Source organism: Wickerhamomyces ciferrii, contig 00043, assembly GCF_000313485.1.
Source record: "Wickerhamomyces ciferrii WGS project CAIF00000000 data, strain NRRL Y-1031 F-60-10, contig 00043, whole genome shotgun sequence".
Taxonomy (NCBI): Eukaryota; Fungi; Ascomycota; class Saccharomycetes; order Phaffomycetales; family Wickerhamomycetaceae; genus Hansenula; species Hansenula ciferrii.
In genome coordinates this window covers 13,427-38,974 of record NW_011887697.1, presented here as the reverse complement: position 1 = coordinate 38,974, position 25,548 = coordinate 13,427, and the positions used below count along the sequence as shown (strand labels likewise).

General features: G+C 32.0%; 11 protein-coding genes across 11 annotated transcripts; 6 read left to right on the top strand and 5 right to left on the bottom strand.

Annotated features, from left to right (window-relative positions):
- Positions 1-2,506: 2,506 nt before the first annotated feature.
- On the top strand, positions 2,507-5,866 carry BN7_1926 (glucan endo-1,3-beta-D-glucosidase; the record flags this gene model as incomplete). Its single annotated transcript, XM_011277432.1, has 1 exon — positions 2,507-5,866. One exon carries the CDS (start codon positions 2,507-2,509, stop codon positions 5,864-5,866), a length of 3,360 nt encoding a protein of 1,119 aa, XP_011275734.1.
- Positions 5,867-6,634: 768 nt separating this feature from the next.
- BN7_1925 (Ubiquitin-conjugating enzyme E2) lies at positions 6,635-7,531 on the top strand (the record flags this gene model as incomplete). The annotated part of the gene is made up of 1 exon (XM_011277431.1): positions 6,635-7,531. One exon carries the CDS (start codon positions 6,635-6,637, stop codon positions 7,529-7,531), a length of 897 nt encoding a protein of 298 aa, XP_011275733.1.
- A 175-nt stretch (positions 7,532-7,706) lies between these two features.
- MRX15 (Mrx15p) lies at positions 7,707-8,882 on the bottom strand (the record flags this gene model as incomplete). Its single annotated transcript, XM_011277430.1, has 1 exon — positions 7,707-8,882. The coding sequence occupies one exon, from the start codon at positions 8,880-8,882 to the stop codon at positions 7,707-7,709; it is 1,176 nt and encodes a 391-aa protein (XP_011275732.1).
- A 204-nt stretch (positions 8,883-9,086) lies between these two features.
- On the bottom strand, positions 9,087-9,611 carry BN7_1923 (Polyadenylate-binding protein, cytoplasmic and nuclear; the record flags this gene model as incomplete). Its single annotated transcript, XM_011277429.1, has 1 exon — positions 9,087-9,611. The coding sequence occupies one exon, from the start codon at positions 9,609-9,611 to the stop codon at positions 9,087-9,089; it is 525 nt and encodes a 174-aa protein (XP_011275731.1).
- Positions 9,612-9,822: 211 nt separating this feature from the next.
- Positions 9,823-10,953, bottom strand: COQ2 (4-hydroxybenzoate octaprenyltransferase; the record flags this gene model as incomplete). The annotated part of the gene is made up of 1 exon (XM_011277428.1): positions 9,823-10,953. One exon carries the CDS (start codon positions 10,951-10,953, stop codon positions 9,823-9,825), a length of 1,131 nt encoding a protein of 376 aa, XP_011275730.1.
- A 456-nt stretch (positions 10,954-11,409) lies between these two features.
- MVD1 (diphosphomevalonate decarboxylase MVD1) lies at positions 11,410-12,678 on the top strand (the record flags this gene model as incomplete). Its single annotated transcript, XM_011277427.1, has 2 exons — positions 11,410-11,460; positions 11,533-12,678. 2 exons carry the CDS (start codon positions 11,410-11,412, stop codon positions 12,676-12,678), a joined length of 1,197 nt encoding a protein of 398 aa, XP_011275729.1.
- A 443-nt stretch (positions 12,679-13,121) lies between these two features.
- On the bottom strand, positions 13,122-15,110 carry TUP1 (chromatin-silencing transcriptional regulator TUP1; the record flags this gene model as incomplete). The annotated part of the gene is made up of 1 exon (XM_011277426.1): positions 13,122-15,110. The coding sequence occupies one exon, from the start codon at positions 15,108-15,110 to the stop codon at positions 13,122-13,124; it is 1,989 nt and encodes a 662-aa protein (XP_011275728.1).
- Positions 15,111-15,596: 486 nt separating this feature from the next.
- CSM1 (Csm1p) lies at positions 15,597-16,673 on the top strand (the record flags this gene model as incomplete). The annotated part of the gene is made up of 2 exons (XM_011277425.1): positions 15,597-15,691; positions 15,776-16,673. The coding sequence occupies 2 exons, from the start codon at positions 15,597-15,599 to the stop codon at positions 16,671-16,673; spliced, it is 993 nt and encodes a 330-aa protein (XP_011275727.1).
- A 75-nt stretch (positions 16,674-16,748) lies between these two features.
- On the bottom strand, positions 16,749-19,257 carry ABP1 (Abp1p; the record flags this gene model as incomplete). The annotated part of the gene is made up of 2 exons (XM_011277424.1): positions 16,749-17,063; positions 17,548-19,257. 2 exons carry the CDS (start codon positions 19,255-19,257, stop codon positions 16,749-16,751), a joined length of 2,025 nt encoding a protein of 674 aa, XP_011275726.1.
- A 1,392-nt stretch (positions 19,258-20,649) lies between these two features.
- BN7_1917 (Cortactin-binding protein) lies at positions 20,650-22,143 on the top strand (the record flags this gene model as incomplete). Its single annotated transcript, XM_011277423.1, has 1 exon — positions 20,650-22,143. One exon carries the CDS (start codon positions 20,650-20,652, stop codon positions 22,141-22,143), a length of 1,494 nt encoding a protein of 497 aa, XP_011275725.1.
- Positions 22,144-24,096: 1,953 nt separating this feature from the next.
- On the top strand, positions 24,097-25,455 carry BN7_1916 (Cysteine-rich secretory protein 3; the record flags this gene model as incomplete). The annotated part of the gene is made up of 1 exon (XM_011277422.1): positions 24,097-25,455. One exon carries the CDS (start codon positions 24,097-24,099, stop codon positions 25,453-25,455), a length of 1,359 nt encoding a protein of 452 aa, XP_011275724.1.
- Between the last annotated feature and the right edge of the window lie 93 nt (positions 25,456-25,548).

The following is a 25,548-nucleotide window of genomic DNA, read 5'->3' as shown; positions in this document are numbered from 1 at the left end:
ACTCAGAGCTTAAGCTATATAATATTGAATCAAAGTTTTTGAAAAAAGGGGACGAGATCCTTAAATTTATATCAAAACCGGGGCGGCTAAGGGGAGCAAATTTATAATTTATATTTAAAATATTATTATAAATAGCATCATGACAGCATATGATCAAATCAACAACTGAAGTCATCGAGTTTGATACAATCTTCTCTACAATATGATAATCTATGGTTAAGTACTACAAATCTATTAAACAACTAATAAAATAAAGCGTCATATTGGTGATTTGAACATGAATTGGTGCATTTTATATATAGCTTTCAATCAATTATTCAATCCCAATTAGCTTGTGTATTATACTAGATATACCTAACGTCACACGAGTTGTTAATTTATGATGTTGATCTGGTGTATACCAAATATATAATTAATGATCATTGAGTTTCAGTCAATAATAAAACTATTTGATTTAGAATTGGATAAGGTACAAGAGTTCATAAGTTGAATATAATAGTGATCCATCTGTTATCAAGAAAATGAAATATAGTAAAAAGGAATATAAACTTGGTATATATTCAAATGATATATCATGTTAATAATTGTATACATGGAAATTCAAAGATCACGGATTTTGTCAGACTTTTATATAATTAGATTTCAAAATAATCTTCAGCGGCAATTTTGAATATTCAATATGGAAGTCAAAGGCGAACATGTGTGATGATATATATTTGATTAAGAATTTGAGCACATGAATCATGGAAATTGATCATAATTAGACAGACTACCATTCTAATAAAATCAATATTGTTTAATACTGGCTCAATCTCTCAGATATGGTATGATCTTTTGATATATAACAATCAGCTTGAAGTATACGTCCTCAAAGGTGTTAAGCTATAAAGTAGTTCAAACTAATTATAATTGAGAGTTAGTGACAAGTTCCAAGATTATCCAAACCTTCAGATCATTGAAGAGAGTACTGCTTAATGTATTAATTGTGCATCCGATTAATTATATTCTAATCTATTATAAGTTATATTCAACGGTTTTGAATCTAGCTGTTAATTGTTCTATTTATTAGTTAATTGATTGAACTCACCTACGTCAACATACACAATGTTGTGACCAGCCTAATTAAATTAATTGAAATATATGAGTCTAGCATTTGTAGATCAATCTTTCCAGAACTGCATTCTATATGGCACCTTCATGATTTATCAATTAGCTGCGCCGGTTTTCAAGGTAAAATACAGATGATTAAATCTGTTAACCAATTTAAGGACGACATGCAATAAATTAAACCTAATCGAGTTTGGGGTGAGAAATGAAACATGGATCTCAAATTATTGCGGATATGAATACTATGATTGTGAAAAGCTGTACCACTGTAGCCTATATAGGTTCACATCTAGTGTTAAACATTACTAGATCTAACGCTTTACCTATTACGAATACCGGCACTTCTATAAACTGCAATCAGTTAGTAAAGAACAAAATTGATTAAAGAAGAGCATTCCACTAGATCATCTTTCTGAACATTAGCTCGAATTAATGGGGGCTAAGTAGTAAGAACCCATCAACGAATGTTCTTGATGTATTGCAATGCCTTAGCTAATAGCTTTGGAATGTTGTAATTGCTTTGGAATGTTGATGTATATATATAGCTTGATCACTCCAATAACCCCAGTTATACATACCCAAATTATCCAATAGCGGTTATCTCAACGTAAATCTCAGCTATGTGTACAATTTAGCACCTTTTTGAGGTTAAAGCATCTAATTTGCTTGAACCAGTATATATCAATTTTGCTTTAGAGTCTATGGTAACGTTGGTTTCGCTGGTGATTTTTTATCAATATTACCTTTTTCGGCAAGATATAAATAATAGATTTCAGCGTTGCTAAGGTTCTGGGATTAATTACCACAGATACATACATCTTCATTCGCGGTTTTAGTATGTTTAATATGCAACTAAAAACATTGTTTACGCGTCATTACTGCACAATAATGCGTTTAATGAACCATAATATTTTTTGGCGTTTTATCTATATGGTATTCAAACCAGCCATTTTTGAAATTTCTATTGTTTCTTCGTAGTTGTTCCGTTAATTTTAGTGCCAAATGTTACATACAGAGTATGAAATCTGATAGATTTCACGGAGATGAGATCATGGATCAACTCTAGTGATGGTGATAGTTGAGCTGGCTGGTAACAGATCTAATTTAATTTGGTATAAATTGTTGATCCATGATGATTTGAGTTACTGGTTTATGATCTATATATATGGGGAGTGAAGACTTTAAAATGAATACTTTCATAGCCATCTATCTGAAAATTATCTAACAATCAACACATTCATTCATTAATCTACCTTTTGACAGGTTTTAAATTATTCAATAGATATCAACTGACTACTTACATTCATTTCAATCATTCATTCATTCAAATACAACAAGTCAGTTCATACTATTATTCATTCATTAAATAGATATTTTGTCAGATCTTAGATTTCAAATCATGTCAAAGTTATCACTCTTAGCTGTTTTCCAGCTAATAATGTTGGTTAATGCCTTCAATATTACAACTACACTCACTAAACAAGGTAGTACATCTACTGTTACAAGAACTCATTTTAGTGAAAATGTTAAAGAATCAGAATCTTATTCACTTTATCAAAATCAAACGGAAACTATTGGTGTTCCATATGTCAATGCTCATTTTTCAACTGGTTCAAGCTCGGCTGCTCAAGCATCTGGTTATTCAAATGTGACTTATTCAAATGAATTAGCTTCTGCTACTGATATTTCATCATCAGAATCATCCAGTGAATCCCAATCTTCATCTACTTCACTTGATGTTGTTACCACTACAAAAGTACAAACACAATATTCTGTTGCTAATCCATACAACCCACAATCCACTTATGAACCAGCTGGTGGTTCTCAATCTGATGCTGATCAAGGTTATCCAGAAATATCACAATCAAGAATTGCTATTGGAACTACAAAGAAAGTTGTCACTTTAACTACACAATTAACTTCTACACCATCTGCTGAAGTCATTTTAGTTACAACTACTGCTACAACTAAGACTTCAACAATTTATACTGCTTCAGTTACTGGTATTTACTCTGAACAAGGTGCTCGTGCTTCTCCAGTTCCAACTACTGCTTCAAATCCATTATTCACAAATAGTCAAGTTTCTGAAGCACAAACCAATTCTATTGCTACTTCAAGTTTCACTAAAGATAGAACAATTACTGTTTCAACAACATCAACTTCCAGTATTGCTTCAAATTCAGCTTCTTATTCAGGAAAAGGATCAAGTCATACTTCCATATCTGGTGCGGCTTCTATTTCAGGAACAACTATTTCTTCAGTTGGCTATCATAATTCTTCAATTCCATATGAAAGTTTGAGCTCCTCAGCTTTAGATGAATCATCATCAATCCTGAGTGGTAGTTCACTTTCTCAAGTTGCTTCATCTTCTGAAAATGTCACTGCAACTTTATCATCCTCAGAATTATCAAGGTCTACTGAATTAGAATCATCATTATCTGGAAGTTCATCATCATCATCATCATTATTAGAAAGCTCATCTTCAGTTGCTACCTCATCATCAGCTTCCAACATTGATGCTGCAGGTGCTGTCTCATCTTCACACTCTGTCTCTGTATCAGCAACCGGTACAACAACATTACAAACAACTTCTCAAACACCAGAAGCAACATCATTTAATTTATTCTCTGCTATTGATACTCAATCACCACCAAATATTTTCAAAAGAGAAGCATTACCATTAGAGTTACCAGAAGGTGTGGAAAGTGATGATAAACCAATTGAAACTAATAAATTTTGGGGTAATTTGATTTTATCAAAACAGACTGATGGTGTTTGGACTTATCCATATGGTTTCTTCAAATCAGTTACAGATTACTATGGGTTTGCTGTTTCTCATACAAACTCTTCACAATACGTTTTTGGTAATTATGATAGTGATGGTACTGCTGAATATTATTTCAACCCAATTGGTCTTGGTTCTTTCATTTTCAGTGCTAAAGGATTTACTGAAGATAATCTAGGTATGGATATCAGTGAAATGAAATCAATGTCCACTTTAGTTACTTTATTCAATAACCAAAGCTCACCAGATTCAGATTTTATTGATTTATCATTAGTTCAAGGTATGGGTTTTGCTACAGCTGTTTATAATGGTAACTTAACTCCATTGTTGAATTCTAATGTTGGTTTTGCTAAATTAGTTCAAGAAACTTCAACTTCATTAGATTCTAAAATTCAAAAATATCGTGCTTCTTTAAACAATGGTGTTGATTGGTTATTATATGTAACCTTACCATCTTCATCTACTGATTTCAAACTTTCTGCTACTGGTTCATTTGCTATCACTGGTTCCAAAGCTGTCGATGGATTAATTATTCAAGTAGCTGTTGCTCCAAGCTCAAATGAAGCTTATTATGATCAAGCTGCTGGTACTTATGTTACAGATGCCACTGTTCAAGGTTCATCAAATGGTGTTTCTGCTAATTATCAATTCAAATATGCAACAAAAGGTCAAAGTTCTTCAGGTAATCCAATTGTCTTCGCATTACCACATCATTTGAAATCATTTACTTCAGCAACTACCAGGAGATCAACTGGTATTTCATTAGATTCTTCAACTAAAGGTACAATGTATGCTTATTTAACTGATTATTTACAATTTTCAGACTCTTTCAATAATGATGTTCAATGGTTACCATGGTCTCAACAAATCACTAAAGACTTATCTTACACTGCTGATCAATTAAAATTAATTGCATCTGTTGCTAATGATGAATTAAATGTTGATTTTGCTAGCTCTGTTAAAGGTCTTGGTATGTATACAGCAGGTAAATTCTTGGATAAATATGCATATATGTTATTAGTCATTGATGAAATTATTCAAGATGATTCAGTTAGAAATTCAACATTAGAAAGATTAAAAGATGCTTTTGATATCTTCTTACAAAATGAACAAGAATTTTCATTGATGTATGATACTCGTTATAAAGGTGTTACTTCAACTGCTGCTCAAAATGGTGATACTGGTGCTGATTATGGTGGTCCATATTACAATGATCATCATTTCCATTACGGTTATTTCGTTCATGCAGCTGCTGTCATTGGTTATGTTGATGCTAAACAAGGTGGTTCATGGGCTCAAGATAACAAAGATTGGGTTAATTCATTAGTTAGAGATGTTGCTAATCCAACAGATGATGATTCATATTTCCCAGTTTCAAGATCATTTGATTGGTTTGCCGGTCATTCATGGGCTGCTGGTTTATTTACTGCAGGTGATGGTAAAAATGAAGAATCCACTTCGGAAGATTATAATTTTGCTTATGGTATGAAATTATGGGGTAATGTTATTGGTGATCAAAGTATGGAAGCTAGAGGTAATTTGATGATTTCCATATTGGCAAAATCTTTGAATGATTATTTCTTATTCTCAGATGATAATGACATTCAACCAAATGAAATCATTGGCAATAAAGTTAGTGGTATTTTATTTGATAACAAGGTTGATTATACAACTTGGTTTGGTACCAATAAGGAATATATTCATGGTATTCATATGTTACCAATAACTCCAGTTTCTTCAGTCATTAGAGGACCAAATTTTGTCAAACAAGAATGGGATCAAAAGATTTCATCAATTGTTGATACTTTAAATAGTGGTTGGACTGGTATTTTGAGATTGAATCAAGCATTAACAGATCCAAAAGCTTCTTACAACTTCTTCTCACAAGATAATTTCTCAAATACTTGGTTGGATAATGGTTTAAGTAGAACATGGTGTTTGGCTTTCAGTGGTGGTTTAGTAAATTCACTTTGATCTGACCAAATTCAATTACAATTTTCATTCTTTTTATTTCATTCTTACGAACATTTTTCACATGAGCTATGTTTTTTTTTACGATCTCAACTCTCTTATTTATATATAGTTTTTGTTATTAGGTTATAGTTTTTAAAATTAATTAATTCACGGGTTTCAAAGTTAACATTAATCTTTATATTGTGTAGTAATGTAGTAATAATATTATAATAATATTATAATTATGAGACTTTAGTCTTTTGGTCACGTGAGTAGAGACTGAGGATTATTTTGTATGAGACTAGATCATCATCAGAGAGACTAAAAGTGTAATGATTGTACAAAATGAAGCATAACTCTTTTAATTCGGAGAGTTTTGACATGATAATTAGTGGGGAGTGTAGCCCAGCCTAATCTAAATTAAACTATATTAATTTCATAAAATCATAGAGACCAAATCAGGCAAAATAGCTCGTTATAGCATCAAATTTAACTTGGACTTGCAACCTCTAATTATTCTCGTTTTTTGTGACACACGCAAATATAAAGTTTAGAAAAAAACACAATCTAATATTAAAACAAACTTTCAAAGAGCACAAGAGACAAGGAAAACGTCAAGTATTTGTTCATTTTGTTTTGTGTCAAAGAGACTATATATATTCAAGCTATTTGTGCTGTATTAGTATTACCATTCTCCTGCTTTTCCATTATTCAATTCAATTATATTCAAATCACAAATAGATCAACCTTCAGTATTATCATTATCAAACACATCAAATTCAATTCATTATGGCAACAGTAGCTGCTCAGAAAAGACTTACAAAAGAGTATAAGAATCTTAAAGCTGAACCAATAGATTTAGTGTTTGCCAAACCATCAGAATCAAATATTTTACAATGGCATTATATCATTACAGGTCCACCAGATACTCCATTTCAAGGTGGTGAATATTATGGGTTATTAACTTTCCCACCTCAATATCCTTTTAAACCACCAGCAATTAAAATGATTACACCAAATGGAAGATTTCAACCAAATACAAGATTATGTTTAAGTATAAGTGATTATCATCCAGAAACTTGGAATCCAGCTTGGTCTGTAGGGACAATTTTAACAGGTTTAACAAGTTTTATGACATCTCAAGAAGTTGCAAGTGGTTGTGTTAAAACTTCAGAGTCTGCTAAAATTACATATTCTAAGAATAGTGCAAAATTTAATAGGTCAAATGAGAACTTTTTGAGGGAATTTAAAGAATATTTTGCTGAGAAAGAGGAACGTGAAGATTATGAAGAAAGGATTAGAGAAAGAGAATTGAAAGCTAAAAAGGACAGAGAAGAAGCTGAAAAGAGAGCACTTGCAAACGGGATAGCTACGAATGGAACAAATACTCATTTGAAAAGAAACTTATCAACAACATCAAATGTTTCAGAAACATCAAAAAGGGCAATGACTATAGATTTAGATACAAAAGTTGATTCACCTGATAGTTTTAATTTTAATGAAGTTGATGAAGTTGATGAATTAGATGATAATGATTTCTTATCGGATGAAGATGGTGTTGTGGTTCTGGATGAAAGTGATCAAGAAGATGAACTGGATGGTGAACCTGATGTTGTTGTTGTGGAAAAGGGTACTCAAAAGAAGAAATCCAAATCTAATCCAACAGATCCTATTGTCATTGATTAATCAAAACGCTGTACCACCATGTTTTCTGTTATAATGATTAATGATTTCCTTTTAATTTTGCTTTTACATATATTATACTATATGAACATTTTATTACAAAATTCTATATACATGCTGGATTAAATAAATAAATATAAACTAGGGAGTTCATGGGAATGTTAAAGTTTTTAAATCACTATTTTTTGTTTGTAGTTTTAATTTTTTTGGATTTTTTATTCTTTTTAGCCTTTTGAACAGGAACATTTGATTGATTTGAATTTGATCCTAATGTTTTTGCAACAAGATCCAATTCCTCATTAGGTTTTGAACCAATAGCTTGTTTAATCATATCAGCACCAACTTTTAATTGATAACCAGTACCTAATTCTTTCTTCAATTTTGATTTATCATTTTCAATTTTTTCCATAGCTTTACCAAATTTTTCATCATAAGTTAAAGCTTCTTCAGCTTCTTGAATAGATTCTTTACCAAATATAACATCAAATACACGACCATCACCCCAAAACCAACCATTTCTATCAACTAACCAATAACCGAATCTTTTATCTGATTCTTTTAATACAAAGAAGAATGTACTCTTATCTAATGTACCATAAATACCATTCTTGGTAAAGATTCTTCCCTTTGCAGAACGATTTAAATTTTTCAATTTAATTGTATGAACAGGAGTTGCTCTACCTGGTAATAAAGGATGTGAAGTAAATTTTATAAAACCAGAATCTTTTTTCTTACCAGGTAAATACCAAATTCTTCTAATTAATCTAGTTGGTAATTTCATCAATGTATAAACAAATCCAATAGCTAATCCTGCGATTAATGTGATTGCACCAATTCTACCACTAAAATATAATAGGTCTCCATCTTGTTTATACATTTCATATGCAATTTCTGAAGTCCATTCTAACATTATAGAACCATATAATATAGCAACTAGGGCCAGTGCACCACATGAAATGAAATATAATTTATGAGATTCAGCTTCATAAATCAATTCAGGTTCCCTTTTAGAATATAATACTTCAAGCATTGATCTTAATGAATGTGTAGATGATGTTGGTACACCTGGTTTAGGTAATAAAGAAGAATTATTACGTAAAGGTAATGTTGGAATTCTTGACCATATTGAATTTGATTGATCAGTTTCACCAGGGATTGATCTTCTTAAAGATTCTGGTAAATTTGGGGTTTGTTGAGTTGGTGGAGGTGGTGATGGTGGAGATGATGGATTTTGATCTTTTTTAGATAATGAGGATTGGAATCTGATCAAAATTGGTTGATGGTGTTGTTGGATGAATGAGGTTCGTACAAGACCAAGATTTGCCTTGAACAAAGGTCTTCTAAGGATGTTCATGGTGGTTTTTGTTGAGATCTTGGGTTTTAAATGGGTTTTGAAAAGTGGTGAAGTTTATATTTTTTTTACTTTCCCTATAAAATTTTCGTGAAACAAAAACTACAAACTACAAATTTTAAATAAAATGTAAAATATCTCATTATTTTTGTATGAAATGGTATACTTATTATGATCTGAACCCTCAATAACCCACTTTTACACCACTTACTTCTTCTTTAAATCATTAGCTTTTTTCAAAACACAAGGATTATGACCAATATATTTCCCATTCAATTCTTTAAAAGCTTTTAAATAATCATTTGGATCACTGAAAGCAACAAATCCATAACCTTTATTTTCATTCTTATGATCCATGGGTACTTTAACTTTTGTAAGACTTGGATATACACCAAAAGATTGCATCAATATACCATCATTTGCATCTGAACCTAAATTTCCAACGAATAATCTAAAATGTTTTGGATCCCATTCATCTAATGTATGATCTTTTCCATAGGATTGTTTCTTGAAATTCTTATTTGGTTTATGATGTTGTTTATTGTGTGGTTTAGTATTATTTGTGGTATTATTAGCACCTGTTGTTGGTGTTGTTGATTGTGATTTTATATTCAAGTTATTTTGTTGTTGTGATAATAAGAATGATTCTGGTCGTACACCAGATGCCAAACGACGATCTGAAGATTTGGAGTTATGGATCTTTGGTTTCTTGACTCTGTTGATGTTGGACATGCTATAGAGTTATGTTTGAGTATCTGTTAACGTATTTTTTTATGATTTATTTGTTGATTTGTTGAAAATCTGATGTTTATGGTTCATGTCAAATTTTATATGGGTACAAAAAAAAATTCGTGAAATATAAACATCACCAAAATCACCAAAAAACTACAAAACTTCAATCAAAATGCCATAATGTATATATATAATTTTAAAATCTAACTACTTACAATAAACCAAGACACATCAAGATATAATCAAACAACAATCCAGCAGAAAAAATCAATCCAGAATTTATATTACTAGTGAAATGTTTCCAACAATCTCTTGGATCATCAAGATTAACATCTTTAATCATTTTAATTAATCTATAACTGAAAATACCAGATCCAATTAAAAAACCTGGATTTAATAGGATACCAGCACTATATCCAGCATAACCTAATAAACTTAATTGTGCAAGAGATAAACCACTAAAAATTTTCTTGGAATGGGTACCCCATTTTAAAGCTGTTGATTTAACACCAGCATTAATATCAAATTTTTTATCTTGATGAGCATAAATTGTATCATAAATCATAGTCCAACAGAAAGTTGAAGCGAATAATGCACACATGGTATTTATATCCCAAAGACCCATTGCAGGGAATCCTAATAGGGCACCCCAATTGAAAGTTAATGAAAGAACAGCTTGTGGATAATAAGTAAATCTTTTGAATAATGGATAAGTACAAACTGGTAATAATGAAGCAGCCCCTAAAACAAAACAATCTAATGGGATCATTAATATAACACCAAGCCCCAGGGCTAATTGACCACCAGCATACGCAACAGCTTGTTTTCTAGTGACTCTACCACTTGCAATTGGTCTTTCAATAGTTCTCAAGACTTTATCATCATAATTTTTATCTAATAAATCATTTATAGTACATCCAAATCCTCTCATAATAAGTGCACCTGTACCGAAAATAGCCAACATACTCATAGTGGATACAAATGGGGCACCTGTTTGAGTAGCTGCTATGATGATTGACCAAGTACATGGAACATATAATAACCATGTTCCTACAGGTTTTTCTAATCTTGATAATTCAGCATATGGGATCCAAGATTCAGGTAAACGAGATACTAATGGTCCTAAACCTTGTAATCTTTGTTTAGATGCTAAAGCACGTTCCTCTGGGGTGAATCTTTCAGCTAATATAGCACTTTGTGATTGTACTTGTGGAGTTGATTGAACAGTGGTTAATTGCTTTGAAGATGATTGAATAAGTCTTTTGAAAAGGGTATTGTGAGAAGATGAGTTGGTGATTGGGAATCGTATCTGTCTGTGAAGCAATGGAATGAAGCGTATCATCTTGATCTCAGTGAATATTAAAAGATGTTGATCTTGTGTCTGAGTAGAAAAGATACGAGATAAGCTTATTTTAGTTTAAATTTTTCGAGCTTTTCATATTGAAAAAGTTCCTCGAGATTATTTGCGTTTTGACAGGTGGAAAGCGTAGAAAACCAGTAAGACAGCGCAGAAAAAGGGGAATCAAAAGCCAAATATATAAATTTCATTATACTCATAATAATAAGCATTCTACTGCTTTTAAACACCAATTTCCACCCAATTAAGCCTCTTTTAAACCAAATTTCCATCATTTCCGTTATACCTTCGCGAATGTGTTTTGTAGATTTTCAGATTTTCGTTTAAACGTTGAACAAAAAACAAAAATAAAAATAAATTAAAATCAAAATTATCAACACAGCTTTCAAAGGGAATTTTGATCTGATTTCAGCCATCAATTACTCTTATTTGGTTATCAATATGACAGTCTACACAGCATCAACCACAGCTCCAGTCAACATTGCGGTGAGTGTCCTTTTTGAGGATTTATTATCCCTTCTTTTTGTGTGATTTCTATAGCGGTATCTAACATTTAACATCTAGACATTGAAATATTGGGGGAAAAGAGATAAACAATTGAATTTACCAACCAATTCATCCATTTCTGTGACCTTAGCTCAAGATGATCTGAGAACTTTAACATCTGTTGCCACTTCATCCGAATTCCCAGAAGATAAATTATGGTTAAATGGTAAAGAAGAATCATTAGCTTCAGAAAGAACACAAAATTGTTTAAAAGATTTAAGAAATTTACGTCAAGAATTAGAATCAAAAGATGATTCATTACCAAAAATTTCAAATTGGAAATTACATATTGTTTCTGAAAATAATTTCCCAACTGCTGCTGGGTTAGCATCATCAGCTGCTGGGTTTGCCGCTTTAGTTGTTGCAATTGCAAAATTATATAAATTACCACAGCCAACTTCAGAAATTTCTAAAATTGCAAGAAAAGGTTCAGGTTCTGCTTGTAGATCTGTCTTTGGTGGTTATGTTGCATGGGAAATGGGTGAAAAAGAAGATGGTTCAGATTCAAAAGCTGTTGAAGTTGCTCCATTATCTCATTGGTCAAATTTAAAAGCTGCTATTTTAGTTGTTAGTGCTGATAAAAAAGATACTCCATCAACAAGTGGTATGCAAACCACGGTGCAAACTTCAGATTTATTCCAATGGAGAATTAAAGAAGTTGTTCCAAAAAGATTTGAAGAAATGAAAAAATCTATATTAGATAAAGATTTTACAAAATTTGCAGATTTAACAATGAAAGATTCAAATTCTTTCCATGCAACTTGTTTAGATTCTTATCCACCAATTTTTTATTTAAATGATACCTCTAAAAAAATCATTAAATTAGTTCATTCAATTAATGAATTTTATGGTAAAACTGTTGCAGCTTATACATTTGATGCAGGTCCAAATGCAGTTATTTATTATGAAGATCAAAATGAATCAAAAATTTTCAGTTTCTTATATAAATTATTCTCAAAAGTTGAAGGTTGGGAATCAAAATATTCTCAAGAAACTCTTGGTGCTTTTGAACAACAATTTGACTCAATAAAAGAAAAAATTCAATTCCAATTAGATGATGAATTATATAAAGGTGTTAATAGAATCATCTTAACAAAAGTTGGTGATGGTCCTCAAGATACTAAAGAATCTTTAGTTAATGCTGAAGGTTATCCAAAAGCTTAAGGAGAGCTTTATATACTAGATCAATTGTTTAATACTTGCTAATTATTTGTATACTATTTAAAAAAGTTAAATTCATGCATAAAATCGCTTTAAATACTTTGTACATGTAGTTTATATTACAAAATCAATTTTTATTATTGTCTCAATAATTAAACTTCAAAAAACACAAAATCGTACTTTATTTATATATAACACACATTTTATAATGATTAGAAATTAGTTGAATATTTCTAATCAATATATAATAAACACATAAAAAACATAATAAAAAATAAAAAAGGAAATTATCTTTGTAAATAACCAAATAAAAGAAAAAACAAAAGATTTAAAATTAAAAATAATATTTGACCTGCCAAATAATTTTGTTTAATTTAATCTTTAATTCTTAAAAGATAATAGAAAAATAAGATCAGAATTGATCAAAAAAAGCAGTGTAGTTTCACTTACACTGAATTCCATCTCCATATTCTTGCTTTACAATCACCACTACCAGTGGCAAACATACCATTACCACTAATAGCATTATTAGCAACAGAAACACTAATAACAGAATTTCTATGACCTTGTAACATTAATAATGGATCACCAGTTTTTTTTTCCCAAAATATCACACCACGATCTTTTGAACCTGATAAAATATATTTTGAATCTGGTGATGAACAAACTGAAAGTACAAAATCTTTATGACCAACATAAGTAACTTCACAAGCTGTAACATTCTTGGATTGAGTTGTACTTGTATTTGCAGAATTTCCCAATTGTTTTAATGACCATAATTTAACTGTACGATCTAATGAACCTGATGCAACTTCTGAACCATCTGATGTAAAAGCAACTGAATAAACTGAATCTTTATGTCCTGTACCTGCTTCATTTTCAGAATCTAATCTTTCAACTAAAAATCCTGTTGATGAATCCCAAACACGAACTGTACGATCTAATGAACCTGCTGCAACTAATTTACCATCTGGTGAAACTGCAACCGTGGTAACACCATCTTCAATTGATAAAGTTAATGAACATTGACCACTTTGTAAATCCCAAATACGAACAGTACGATCACCAGAACCTGAAACTAATCTATTACCATCTGGGAAAAAATCTAATGAATAAATATCTTGTTCATGACCTTTTAAATATTTAGTAATTCTTCTTGTTGATAAATCCCAAATTCTAATAACTTTATCTTCGGCACCTGTTGCTAAATATTTACCATCTGGTGAAAAACAAACTGATCTAATATATAAATCTGCACCTGAATTACCATTTTCTGCTGCAGTATTATCATCAGTTAATCTTGCAACTAATTCACCAGTTTCAACTCCAAAAACTTGAGTTGTTTTATTACAACCAGTTGCTAAAAATTTACCATCATTTGAAAAACGAACACAACAAACCACAGATGAATGATCTAATGAATGAACTAATTCAACATCAACATTTTTTGGTAATGAAGGATTATATAAAATATAATAATCTGGTTGTAATTTTTTTAAATGTGCAGGAACTAAAGTTGAATCTAAATCATGTAAAAATGGTGGAATTTGTTTATTATGTGAAGCTCTTTGATTTGCTGGGACTAAATAACCATTTGAAGCATGTGTTGATGGTTGTTGTTGTTGTTGTTGTTGAGTTGCAACTGTTGAGGCACCACCTGAACCGGTAACAGCAGCTGAAGTTGCAGGTGTAGCAGTTTGAGCACCACCACTTGGAGTTGATGTTGGTTTAGTTTCTTCAGTTTGAGTTGGTTGTTGTGGTTGTTGTTGTTGTTGTTGAGGTTGTTGTTGTTGACTTGGAATTGGAGCTAATGGTGCACCTGATTCGGCTTTTGGTTGATTTGGAGAAACTGAATTTTGTTGTTGAACAGAACCAACTGGAGGTAATTGTTGTTGTTGTTGTTGTTGTGTTTGAGGAATTGGAGGTTGACCAGGTTGTTGAGCTTGTAATGGAGGTGGTAATTGATGATGTTGTTGAGGTGGTTGAGGTTGTTGTTGAACAGGTGGTAATTGAGATTGTGCTTGTTGAGGAGTAGCAACATTTGAACCTGGTTGATATGTACCAAATTGAGGTTTTGGTAAATTGGTGGCACCATTTGTTAAGATTGGTTGACCTTGAGGAGTTTGACCTTGTTGAACTTGTTGTTGGAAAGAAGCTAATTGTCTATCTTTTAAGTCTAAATCACGTTTTAATGTAGCCAATTGATCTTCATAAGATTCTTTAATTTTTCTATGAGCCAATTCTAATTCATAAACGGTTTGCTTGATGGATTGCATTTCACTTGTTTGTTGATTAAATTTAATATCATATTCATTTTTATGTAATCTAAAACTTGAAGCTTCATTGTTGACATTTTCAAATTCCTCCTTGATAGCTTCAAGAAGTTCATTTAACCTTTGATAATTCTGATGGGTTGGTCTTTGCGGATAGGACATTGTGATGCAGTGAAATAGGGGCAATCTTTCTGGTGTAATGATAGCGCCTGGATATCAATGGAATGTCGAATTCACTGCGTTGTGTTTTTTGTTGATGTCTTTTATTCAGCGTGAAAACGGTTCATTTGAGTATCAACACTTTTTTAAAAACTCGAAAAAGTCTTTTTTTCAAAGTCTCCTGAATCTCGGATTTCGAAAATCATGTGGCAATTCATTTTCGCGGGAACATTAAAACCGAGGGAAGGAAAAATAATACAGTCGCGAAATAGTCGCGAATTTGACTCCCTTTTTGATTATGTAATCGCACGTGACAGTTGTTTTGCCCTCGGAATGCATTCATGTCATGTGACTGAATTCTCACATTTCCGACCGCGTCTTTCAAAAATGTAAACAAACAATAAACATTTCAAAGAAAAAAAGATTTAATACCTGTTGATTTAATTTGAATTTGATTGTTAAGCTGATATATTGTCTCATTGTCTAAAGATGCCACCAAAGAGAAAGAATACTAGAGCCTCCAAAAGAAACCAAAAAGAGGAAGATCCTCAAGATCAATCTCAAGTTGAACTAGAGGAACGTATGTATATTGATAATTAGATCTATATCATTTCACCGGGACTAACATGAATTTCAGCTCCAAAGAAACAAACTCGTAAAGGTGGTAGAAAGAAGAAGGAAGAACCAGTTGAAGAACCAGATGAACAACAAGACCAACCACAAGAAGAAGGATTACCAGAACCAATTCCAGAGCCAGAACCTGAAGTTAAGGAACCAGAATCAAAAAAAAGCACAACAAAGTCTGATCCTAAACCAATTGCCCAATCTAGTGCTAGACAATTACCAAAACCTAGATCACTTCCAGCGCCAAATTCTCCTACAAAAAGAGTTTCATCAGTTTCATCAAGAATACCTTCACCTATCAAGAGAAATCCATCAAACAATATATCAAGATCTAATGATTTAGATCATAAAAGAACTGAACAATCTATAAATCAATCATTCTTATCTAAAAACATTCCAAAATTAAATTCTATAATAGATGAATTGAAAACAACAAAATCTGAACAATTATTTGATGATTTGAAAAATTCCACGGAATTAAGATTTAAAACTTCAGATGATTTAATTAATTCATTAACATCTCAAAATCAATCATTATTAACAGAATTAGAAGAAACTAAAGCAAGACTTATAGAATTAGAAACAAATGGTAATGGATCAAATTCATCAAATGATAATGATGAAGAATCGTATCAAAATGAACTGATTTTAGATATGTTGGAACAAATTGTTGGTTTAAGAATTCATAAAGCTGAAGATACAGATGAAGCTTTATCATTTGATTGTTCACAATCTGGTAAAAATGGAGTATTAGATTATAAATTAACAATTTCAAAACAAGATTCTTCAGAAATCATTTATACACCAATTAATGAAGATGAATCAAATCTTTCAAATGATTTAAAAGATTTCTTACCTGATTATTTCTTTGACGTTTTAACTTTCCCAATAGATACACTGCAACAATTTTATCACAAGATTTACAGAGGTTTAAATAAATAAAAAAAAATGTTTTATATTAGATTAATGCATATATGTTGATTTTTCCTCCTATGAGTTATATACTGTACACATGACTTATAATTTTAATTCTAATTTACCATCTTTAGTGATTTGAATTTTTTTCAATAAATCTTTTTGTTCATCTTTTGATAATTTTTTAATAACTTTTGATAATGATTTACCTTTATATTTACCTAAATCAAAACTTGGTTTAGTAACTTTATCCTCTTTTTTAGATTCTTTTTTGTCTTTTTTCTCAACTGGTGTAACAGATTCTACTGGTTTTGATTCTTCTTTTGGTTTTTGTTGTTGTTTAGGTTGTTGTTGTTGTTGTTGTTGCTTTTGTTGTTGTTTCTTTGGTTTATACATCGCCTTCTGATATTTTTCATCCTCCGTTATACATTGTGTATGTTGTCTATAGTTACCATCTGAAAAAGTAGTTGAACAATCAATACATGTGAAATAAGCACCATAACATCTTTGAGTATGTTGATCTGCTTTTTTTTTTAAGCATTGATTCATTACAAACCTGTATATCATGTTAGTATAATGGAACTGAAAAAAGATAACCAATGTTTATACCCACTTCACAACTAAAAGTAACCATTTTGAACTTATTTATTATATATACTGTTTATCAAATATAATGTATAATTCTGTTATTTATTATCTCGGAGTTGATAAGATGAAAATTTTCTTTTTATTATACCGTTATAATTTTTTTTTTAGGTGATGAGTCGTGTCGCTACAAAAACAGATTTATATTATACAATAAACTTTAAAAATCTTTTAAATATTCATAATTTCAATAAAAAAGAGTATACATTAAGATTCAGAACAAGAGATGATATCAAATTTATCCTTCTAATGTTACATAGTTTGCTGGGAAAAGACCTTTATCACCACTTTCAGTTTCACCTAACCACCAATCTTCATCAACAAATTGAATATTAATAATCTTTTGACCTTCAACAAATGTTATTTCATTATCTTCTGATGCTTCATAATCATATTCAGCAATTGCAGTAGCACCTGTTTCTTCTGTTTCTTCTTCAACTTCTGGTTCTGGTTCTTGTTCTTCAACTTCTGGTTCTGGTTCTGGTTCTGGTGCTGCAACTGGAGCTCTTGGTGGTAATGATGGAGTTGGTGTAGCATTAGCAGATCTTGATGGTGGTGGAGGTGGGGCAGCAGCAGCGCCTCTTGATGGTAAAACTGGTGGTTTTTCTTCTTCTTCTGGTTCTTCTTTTGGTTCTTCCTTTTCTTCTTCTTCCTCTTCTTCATCTTGTTCTGGTACATCACCATCTCTACCTGGGAATGCAGGTCTTTCTTCACCTGGATAAGCACTTTTAATACCTGGTGATGGGATACCACTCTTGAAAGCAGGTGGTGCATTTTTTTGGAAATCATATGGTTTATCAACTTTTGTGATTTCTGGTTGTGCACTTTGTAAACCTGGAGATGGATGACCATCAGTATTTAATTTATCAAATTTACTCTTTAAATCTGAAACATTAGCTTCTTCTTCTTCTTGATCTTCAGTCTCTTCAGTTTCTTCAGGTTTAGTTGATGGAGCTGAAGCTTCTGGTGTGGAATTAGAAGATTTTTGTTTTTTTTCAGCCCAAATTTGTGCAGGAGTTTTACCATTTTCAGTACCAAAAGATTTTGAAATACCACCAACAACTTTATCAGAATCTTTATTTAATCCAGATGCTGGTGCAGGTGGTTTAGCACCAAAACTAGCAGATTTAGTTTTCAAATAATCATCTAATTCTTTTTCTTTCTTTAATTTTTCTTTTTCTTTTAATTGTTCAATTTCTAATCTTGGATCTGGTCTTGATTTTTCTTCTTTAATAACATCTTGTAAATTAACACGACCAATTGGTTTATAAGTTGATGTGTTTGGTTTTAATGGATCTTTAGAGAAATCTCTTTCTTTAATTTCAGGTTCATTCCAATCATCATCATTTGATGTGGAAGCAGCTTTAGCTTTAGCAATTGAACTTGGTGATGGTTTAATAACTTGTGGTTCAGCAGCTTTTGGAGCTGGAGCTGGAGTTGGAGCTGGTTTTGGTTTTGGAGTTTCCACAGTTTTTGGTTTGAAAGGTTTTGGTGCAAATGAACTTGAACTTGAACTTGTTGGAGCATTAGATCTAGCTGATTGAATTGAATAACGAGCACCAGCGGCAGCACTAACTCTTGATAATAAATCATTCCTGTCTAAATCATCAGTATCTCTAGCAGTGACTTGAATATGATAACCTTTTAATAATCTTGAAACTTCAGCAAAATTTTGAGCAAATGAAGATCTTGATTTAATTGGAGCTGAATCTGGACACCAACCAATTAATAAATTTTTTTGAACATCAGAACCTGGTGGATTAACTCTTGCTAACCCAAATTGAATTTGTGATTCATCAAAACTTTCTAAAAATTCATCAAATTCTGTACCTTGTTCATTAACTTTATAAGCTTTTTGAGAATCTGGTCCATAAATAACCCAAGTTATTGAAGGATCACCTCTAACAACTTGTTCATAAGCTTTTTGGATTTCTTTTCCATGTGTAGATAAATTGATTTGTTCCATTGTGTTTGACCTCTTTAAACAATAGATTTCTCGAGTCTTTTGAGTTCAATTGAGTGTTTTTGCTATGAATTTATCAACAACTTTGACATCATGAAACTTGATCCGCCCCTAAAAAACAAATCCACAAGTTTCGAGAAATTCGGTGATGTGTTCAGAATGGCGCGGGCTGCGTAACCGGGAATTCAAAGTGTCACAATTTTAAAAGTGAATTGATTGAAGATGGCATGATATTGTTAAGAGATGGTTGTTATTGGGGACTATTTGATACTCTAGATGAAGTTTTACGGTTTGTCTAGAGGGGTCTCCAAAAATTTTGGTGAAATTTCAATCATATTTGACCACATTCGTAACAAAAGCTTATATGATTCATGAAGTGCCAGCTAGCTAGCTGAAATAGAAACTATATAGGCTGATATACACGTTTGATCTATTACGTAGTATTTTAATATTATCAATCATATGATTATATCTACTTTAATGGGCTTATAGAGACCTTCAAATAATATCACGGACGTTAACAACGAGATCTGGATGATAGCAATATGGAAAAGGGAACGGGTCAGATCGTATTAATAAATCGACATGGTATCTGCTTTTGTTCCATAGTAATCCATCTCTTTTATTATTTAGTAGCTTTGTATTCAATTGTTCAATTCAAGTGCAACTGCTAATATAACAGAATGAAAAAATAATAATCACCATGAAATAGCGGTGCAAAATAATATAGTTGAGTAACGGAGATCCATGGTAATAAGAATTCTTCTTTTGTTCCACAATGCTGGTGAAGTGTCTTAAAGCTCCTCAAACCCCTTCACAACCATCATCACCTTTTCTTCCAACGCATTGAAGAACTAAATTAGTTTAAAAATGGCTGGTTATATACATTTTTACAAACTTTTGATGGAATCTGGTGCGATACCAGATTGGGAATCGCAAATGTTTTCGCAAAATGAACAGTTTTTTTGCGCAAATGGTTTATGGTTTAAGATCGTCAGTGCATTTACATGCAGTTCATCGCGCAAATGCACAATTATACTTTGATAACAAATTTGGTCAACCAACACGCGCCTCAAACTTGTATTGTTTTTTTGAGAAATGGTATAAACTTTTCCTTAAAAAAGTGGCATGCAAAGTCTACAAACACTTTTGGTTTTTTCACAAAAGTGTAAAGGAGTGAAGTCATGGTTCAGAAAGCTGGTTTCGTACTTGAAGATGAAGGTTGATTAATAAATTTTATAAAATCAATATCATTCCCATCTTCTTTCAAATGTTTAACACTTTCATAATTTTAATCTTTTGAAATAACTTATACATTACAAAGCTATTACCAACTGCTAATATATTCACTCGCTAACAATCATCAATCCTTTCACATATTATAGATAGCTAACAATGGTTCAAACAAATAACTTATTCAAAGGTAGTATAATAGGTGCTTTAGCTACTGCTGCCAGTGCTCAATCATTATTCACACCAATAGACTATAAGTCAACATTAGATGTAAATTATTACTTCAGAAATGCTTCAGATGTTAAAGCTACTGTTAATGATGAAGGTATAGATATTGAAGGTTCATTTGGTTCAAATTCTGAATTATGTTCTGCTTTAAGAGGTGCTCAAATTGTTTATTCAAAAGATAATGGTGATGAAATCTTATTAACTGCTGATTGTCAATCTGTTTATCATTTAGTTGATGATTCAAATCAAGAAATAACATGGGATTCATGTCAAGAATTCTCATTCTATCAATCAGATTGTGGTAATGGTGCTATTTCTTCATCTGCTGGTTATTCATCATTAGTTTCATCTGCTTCATCAGCTGCTTCTGCACAAGCTTCAAGTTCACAAAGTATAACGAATTCAGCATCAAGCTCTTCATCTGCTTCATATGCTGAAAATTCAATAAGTAATGGTGAAACATTATACTTAACTACTGTTACTTCAACCATAAATAACATTGAAACAATTTATACTACATACTGTCCAATTTCTGAAATTATTGCTTCAAGAACTCATGCTCAAATAACTGGTGGTACTACAAATATTAACGCTCAACCTGCTCAAACTTCAAATGCCAATGCTGCTTCAACTGGTGTTTACACATCAACTTTTGTTTCAACTTCAAGTGGTTCTGTTGGTACTTTCACTTCATTGTACCCAATTACCGGTGGTGCTTCTTCATCTCAAATTAACAACCAAAAACCAGGTAGAGTCTATGTCACTGCTACTGATTATTATGAATCAATCGCCTCACAATCTTCAGCTTCATCAAGCTCTACATCACCTGCTGTTGAATCATCATCTTCAGAAAGAGCTTTAACAGTCATTACTGAAACTCATTCTGGTGTTCAAACTGTTTACACAACTTATTGTCCAGAATCTTCAACTTCAGGTGCTTCTGCTGCTTCTGCTCCTTCACCAGTTGCTCCATCATCAACTTCAATCCCTGTTGAAACTTCATCATCAGCTCCAAGCTCTGTTGCTCATCAAGCTGCTACACCAAAATCAGAATCACCAATTGTTGCTTCATCAGCTCCAGCTTCTGCTCAAGCTTCTCAAGCCTCAAGTGAATCTGTTATCAAACCACAAACTCAAGCTACTAATGTCTCAATAATTTCTGAATCTGCTGCTACACAAAACACTGGTAATGCTGCTCCAACACAATCAAATGATGTGAGCTCTACCCAAAACGCAGTTTCAACATCTACAGGTGCTGCTGTTCAAAGTTCTGCATCTGTTTCAATTGCTCAACAACAAGGTTCAGCAGCTGCTAATGGTACTGTTTCTTCTCCACAAGTATCTGTTTACGAAGGTGGTGCTAATAAATTAATCAATTCTATCTCTGCAGTTTCAATTGTTGCTATTGTTTTTGGTTTCTTTTGTTAATTTACTTTAATGATCTTTTCTTATATATTTCTTTTTTAATTTCGTTGTTTTAATCTTTTGTATATTTAATTATAAACACTTTGTTCAAATGTAAAGTACACTGTAGTTACGACATATTCCTCATAATTAGAAGATATTATATACCAGCTTTAATATTTCCACTTGCAATGACTGTAATATGGATGATATCTAAATCGGAAAGATTAGCTCTTGCGCAGTATCAATCTACAAGAGTAAATATTGATATATTTTCCATTCAGAAGTTAAGTAGATATTTTAAATACGACGTAAAGACTCAAAGGATCAGTTCAGCTGTTCATCACCGAATTAAAATTTAATACCTCTCTTAAACTTGTATATACTCCATCGTTTAAAGCAAATTTCTCAATCATATTGAGCGTGTCATACATACATATCACTGGTATAAGGTCTTTTCAGGGTTGGTGTCAGGACCGCAAATTCCAAAAAAAAATAATGTTCAACAGAATATATAACTTAAATCGTAATTGGTTGCTTTGACTAAATCTCATAAAAATATTAATCTTTAAGATTCAGTTGTACGTTACTAGTAGAACCTAAAGATCTTACACGTTGTGTGGTTAAGGCTTTTTACTTGAGGTGCTCTGAAATAGATTACCATCGAACGTCTTCATCACCAACGCGCGTATACTTCATAACTTAATTAGATAACCAGCCATTTATTTAGATTTAAAGGCGTGTCGTTTTTAGTTATCAACTAGATGCATATGTCACGGTGAATATAACGCTTGGAAGGGGCTTGATTTTTCTCTAGCTCATTCATAGAATCATATTGAATGCGTCACTCTAATTTTTGGCACCATTAGACTCTAGAGCTTATTATGCATGCAATATTGGGCACCAAAGTGTCAACTTTTACATCAAATGTTTAGCTGCTGGGTCAATGATGCGTAGATACCAATCTGGCATTTGTAAATTCATATAAGCAATAATATTAATTTAGTGTACACCTATACTAGAGGTTGACTTTTGAGTAGGATCTAATTCTGATACTAGCTTCTAATCGTTTTTACGAACCAATATTAATACTTCAGCTCTTTGAACTCGGGAAGTGTTACGATAGAATCGCAATGAATGAGCAGCTATAAAATATAACACTGAGCTTTAAACCATGACAGTGATCTCAAAATTAGATTAAGTTGAAAGAATATCCATCTTGAACCGTCACCACATCTGTGCATGGTGTACATAAGATTTCAGTACCCAGTAATTGAGCGTGTTTTTAACCCAATTACCAGCTCCTTAAGCCGCAAAATAGCTTCAACATCCAACCTCCTTAATGATCATTGATCCAAACTAACCTGATCTAAAATCCTGTACCACTTGATTGATACATTTACGTGATTTCTCTTTTTGAATCTTTAACCAGCATGAAAAATCTCAGATTTAGATCGCGATTTACAAATTACGAATTCGGTGTGTGCAAATTCCCCATTTGATTTTTAGATCAAAGTTACCATGGAAAGATTTGCGGGAACCCAGCCAACATCTACTTCTATAGGAAATTCCAGCATACTAAAATGGAAATTGCGCAAACATAATTTTGCGATTTTAATGCGGTCCAGTTTTTGATGCCCGTACAACGTGGTTAAAGGACACAGTGCATATGTACCAGCCCCTTCAAGGTTTTCAGTTGCATTTACAATTAAACTTTATACCTTCAAAGTTCAAACTTTAACGCGAGCTATTGAACTTTTCAACTCAAACGCAATGAGGTTGGCAGATGCTCTTTTAATAAAAGAAGTGGGTTATGATTTCAAAATGGTGATGAACTTTTCTAATAAGTAGTTGCTGAAATCCTTCTTTTTCAATAATTTCAAGCTTTCAAGTTGTTTCTCTTTTCATTTCGTTTCTTCTATATCATCAACTAACTTATACATTCGTTTATATCAATATCAATATTAATTGTTCAATATGAAGACCTCAAGTTTATCATTATCATTATTAATGATAATTGCTAGTGCTTTAGCACAATCAACAAGTACAGATTCATTCACTGGTACTGCTACACATACAGCTTTCACAAAGAATCCATCATCATCTGCTAGTCAACAAAGTTCACAAACTGATTCATCTGCTGCTACAACAAGTTCAGATGCTTTATCATCATCATTATCATCTACAGATTTATCAAGTGTTGATATAAGTTCATTAAGTTCAGGATTCTCAAGTTTCCCAACATTAACCCCATCATTCTCATCAGCTCCATCATCAAGTAATATTGGTCAAGGATCAGCATCATCAGCTAATCCATCAAGTTTCTTATCAGCTCCATATCAAAACTCAAGTTATATTGGAAGCTCATATGATAGTATATCAAGTACTTATAACTTACCAGAAGGTTCAGAAAGTTCAAGCATATTAAGAAGTGCTGAAGAACAATCATCATCACAAGCTCAAATTTCAAGTGCCACAGATGCTGCTGGTTCAAGCTCAGCTTTAGATTCCACCACTGGTGTTGAGTCATCTTCAGCTTCACCATCATCAGCCACTTCAAATACTGCTTCTGCAACAACTTCAAGCTCAACCTCTTCATCATCAACCTCAACCTCAACTTCTTCATCATCAACCTCAACATCAACTTCTTCATCATCAACCTCAACATCAACTTCTTCACCAAATAGTGCTGAAGGTCAAAAAACCACATCCAAATCATCAAGCTCCAGTTCAACATCCACTTCATCACCAAGTTCAACTTCAACTTCAACAAGATCAACTTCATCATCCTCAAGTAAATCATCAAGTTCTTCAACAAGTTCAACATCAAGTGCTAGTACAAGTGGATTAACAACTGTCGAAGCTGCCATTTTAGCAAGACATAATCAATATAGAGCTAAACATGGTGTTGCAGCATTAACATGGAATTCTAAATTAGCAGATTATGGTAAACAATATGTTAATGATTTGAAAAGTACATCAACAAATGCATGTTCAGGTACATTAGTTCATTCATCACGTTCAGGATTAAACTATGGTGAAAATTTAGCATATGGTACAATTACTGATACACAAGCTGTTGATTTATGGTATGATGAAATTAAATATTATAATTTTGAAGATCCAGCAAATAGTTCTGGAGATTTTGAAAGTTATGGACATTTAACTCAATTATTATGGAAGGCATCTACAGAAGTTGGTTGTTATGTTGAACAATGTTCTGATAATATTATTTATGTTATTTGTGAATATAGTCCACAAGGTAATATCTTTTTATCAGGTTCTGATGAATATTACTTCTTTAAAAAGAATGTTCCAGCTCCTTTAAGTTCTTAGATATAATTATATAAAAACACTCTTGTTATGATTCTTTTTTTGATTTCTTATTCCTTTATTTTATTTTGTTTATAATGTTTTAATTTAATATAT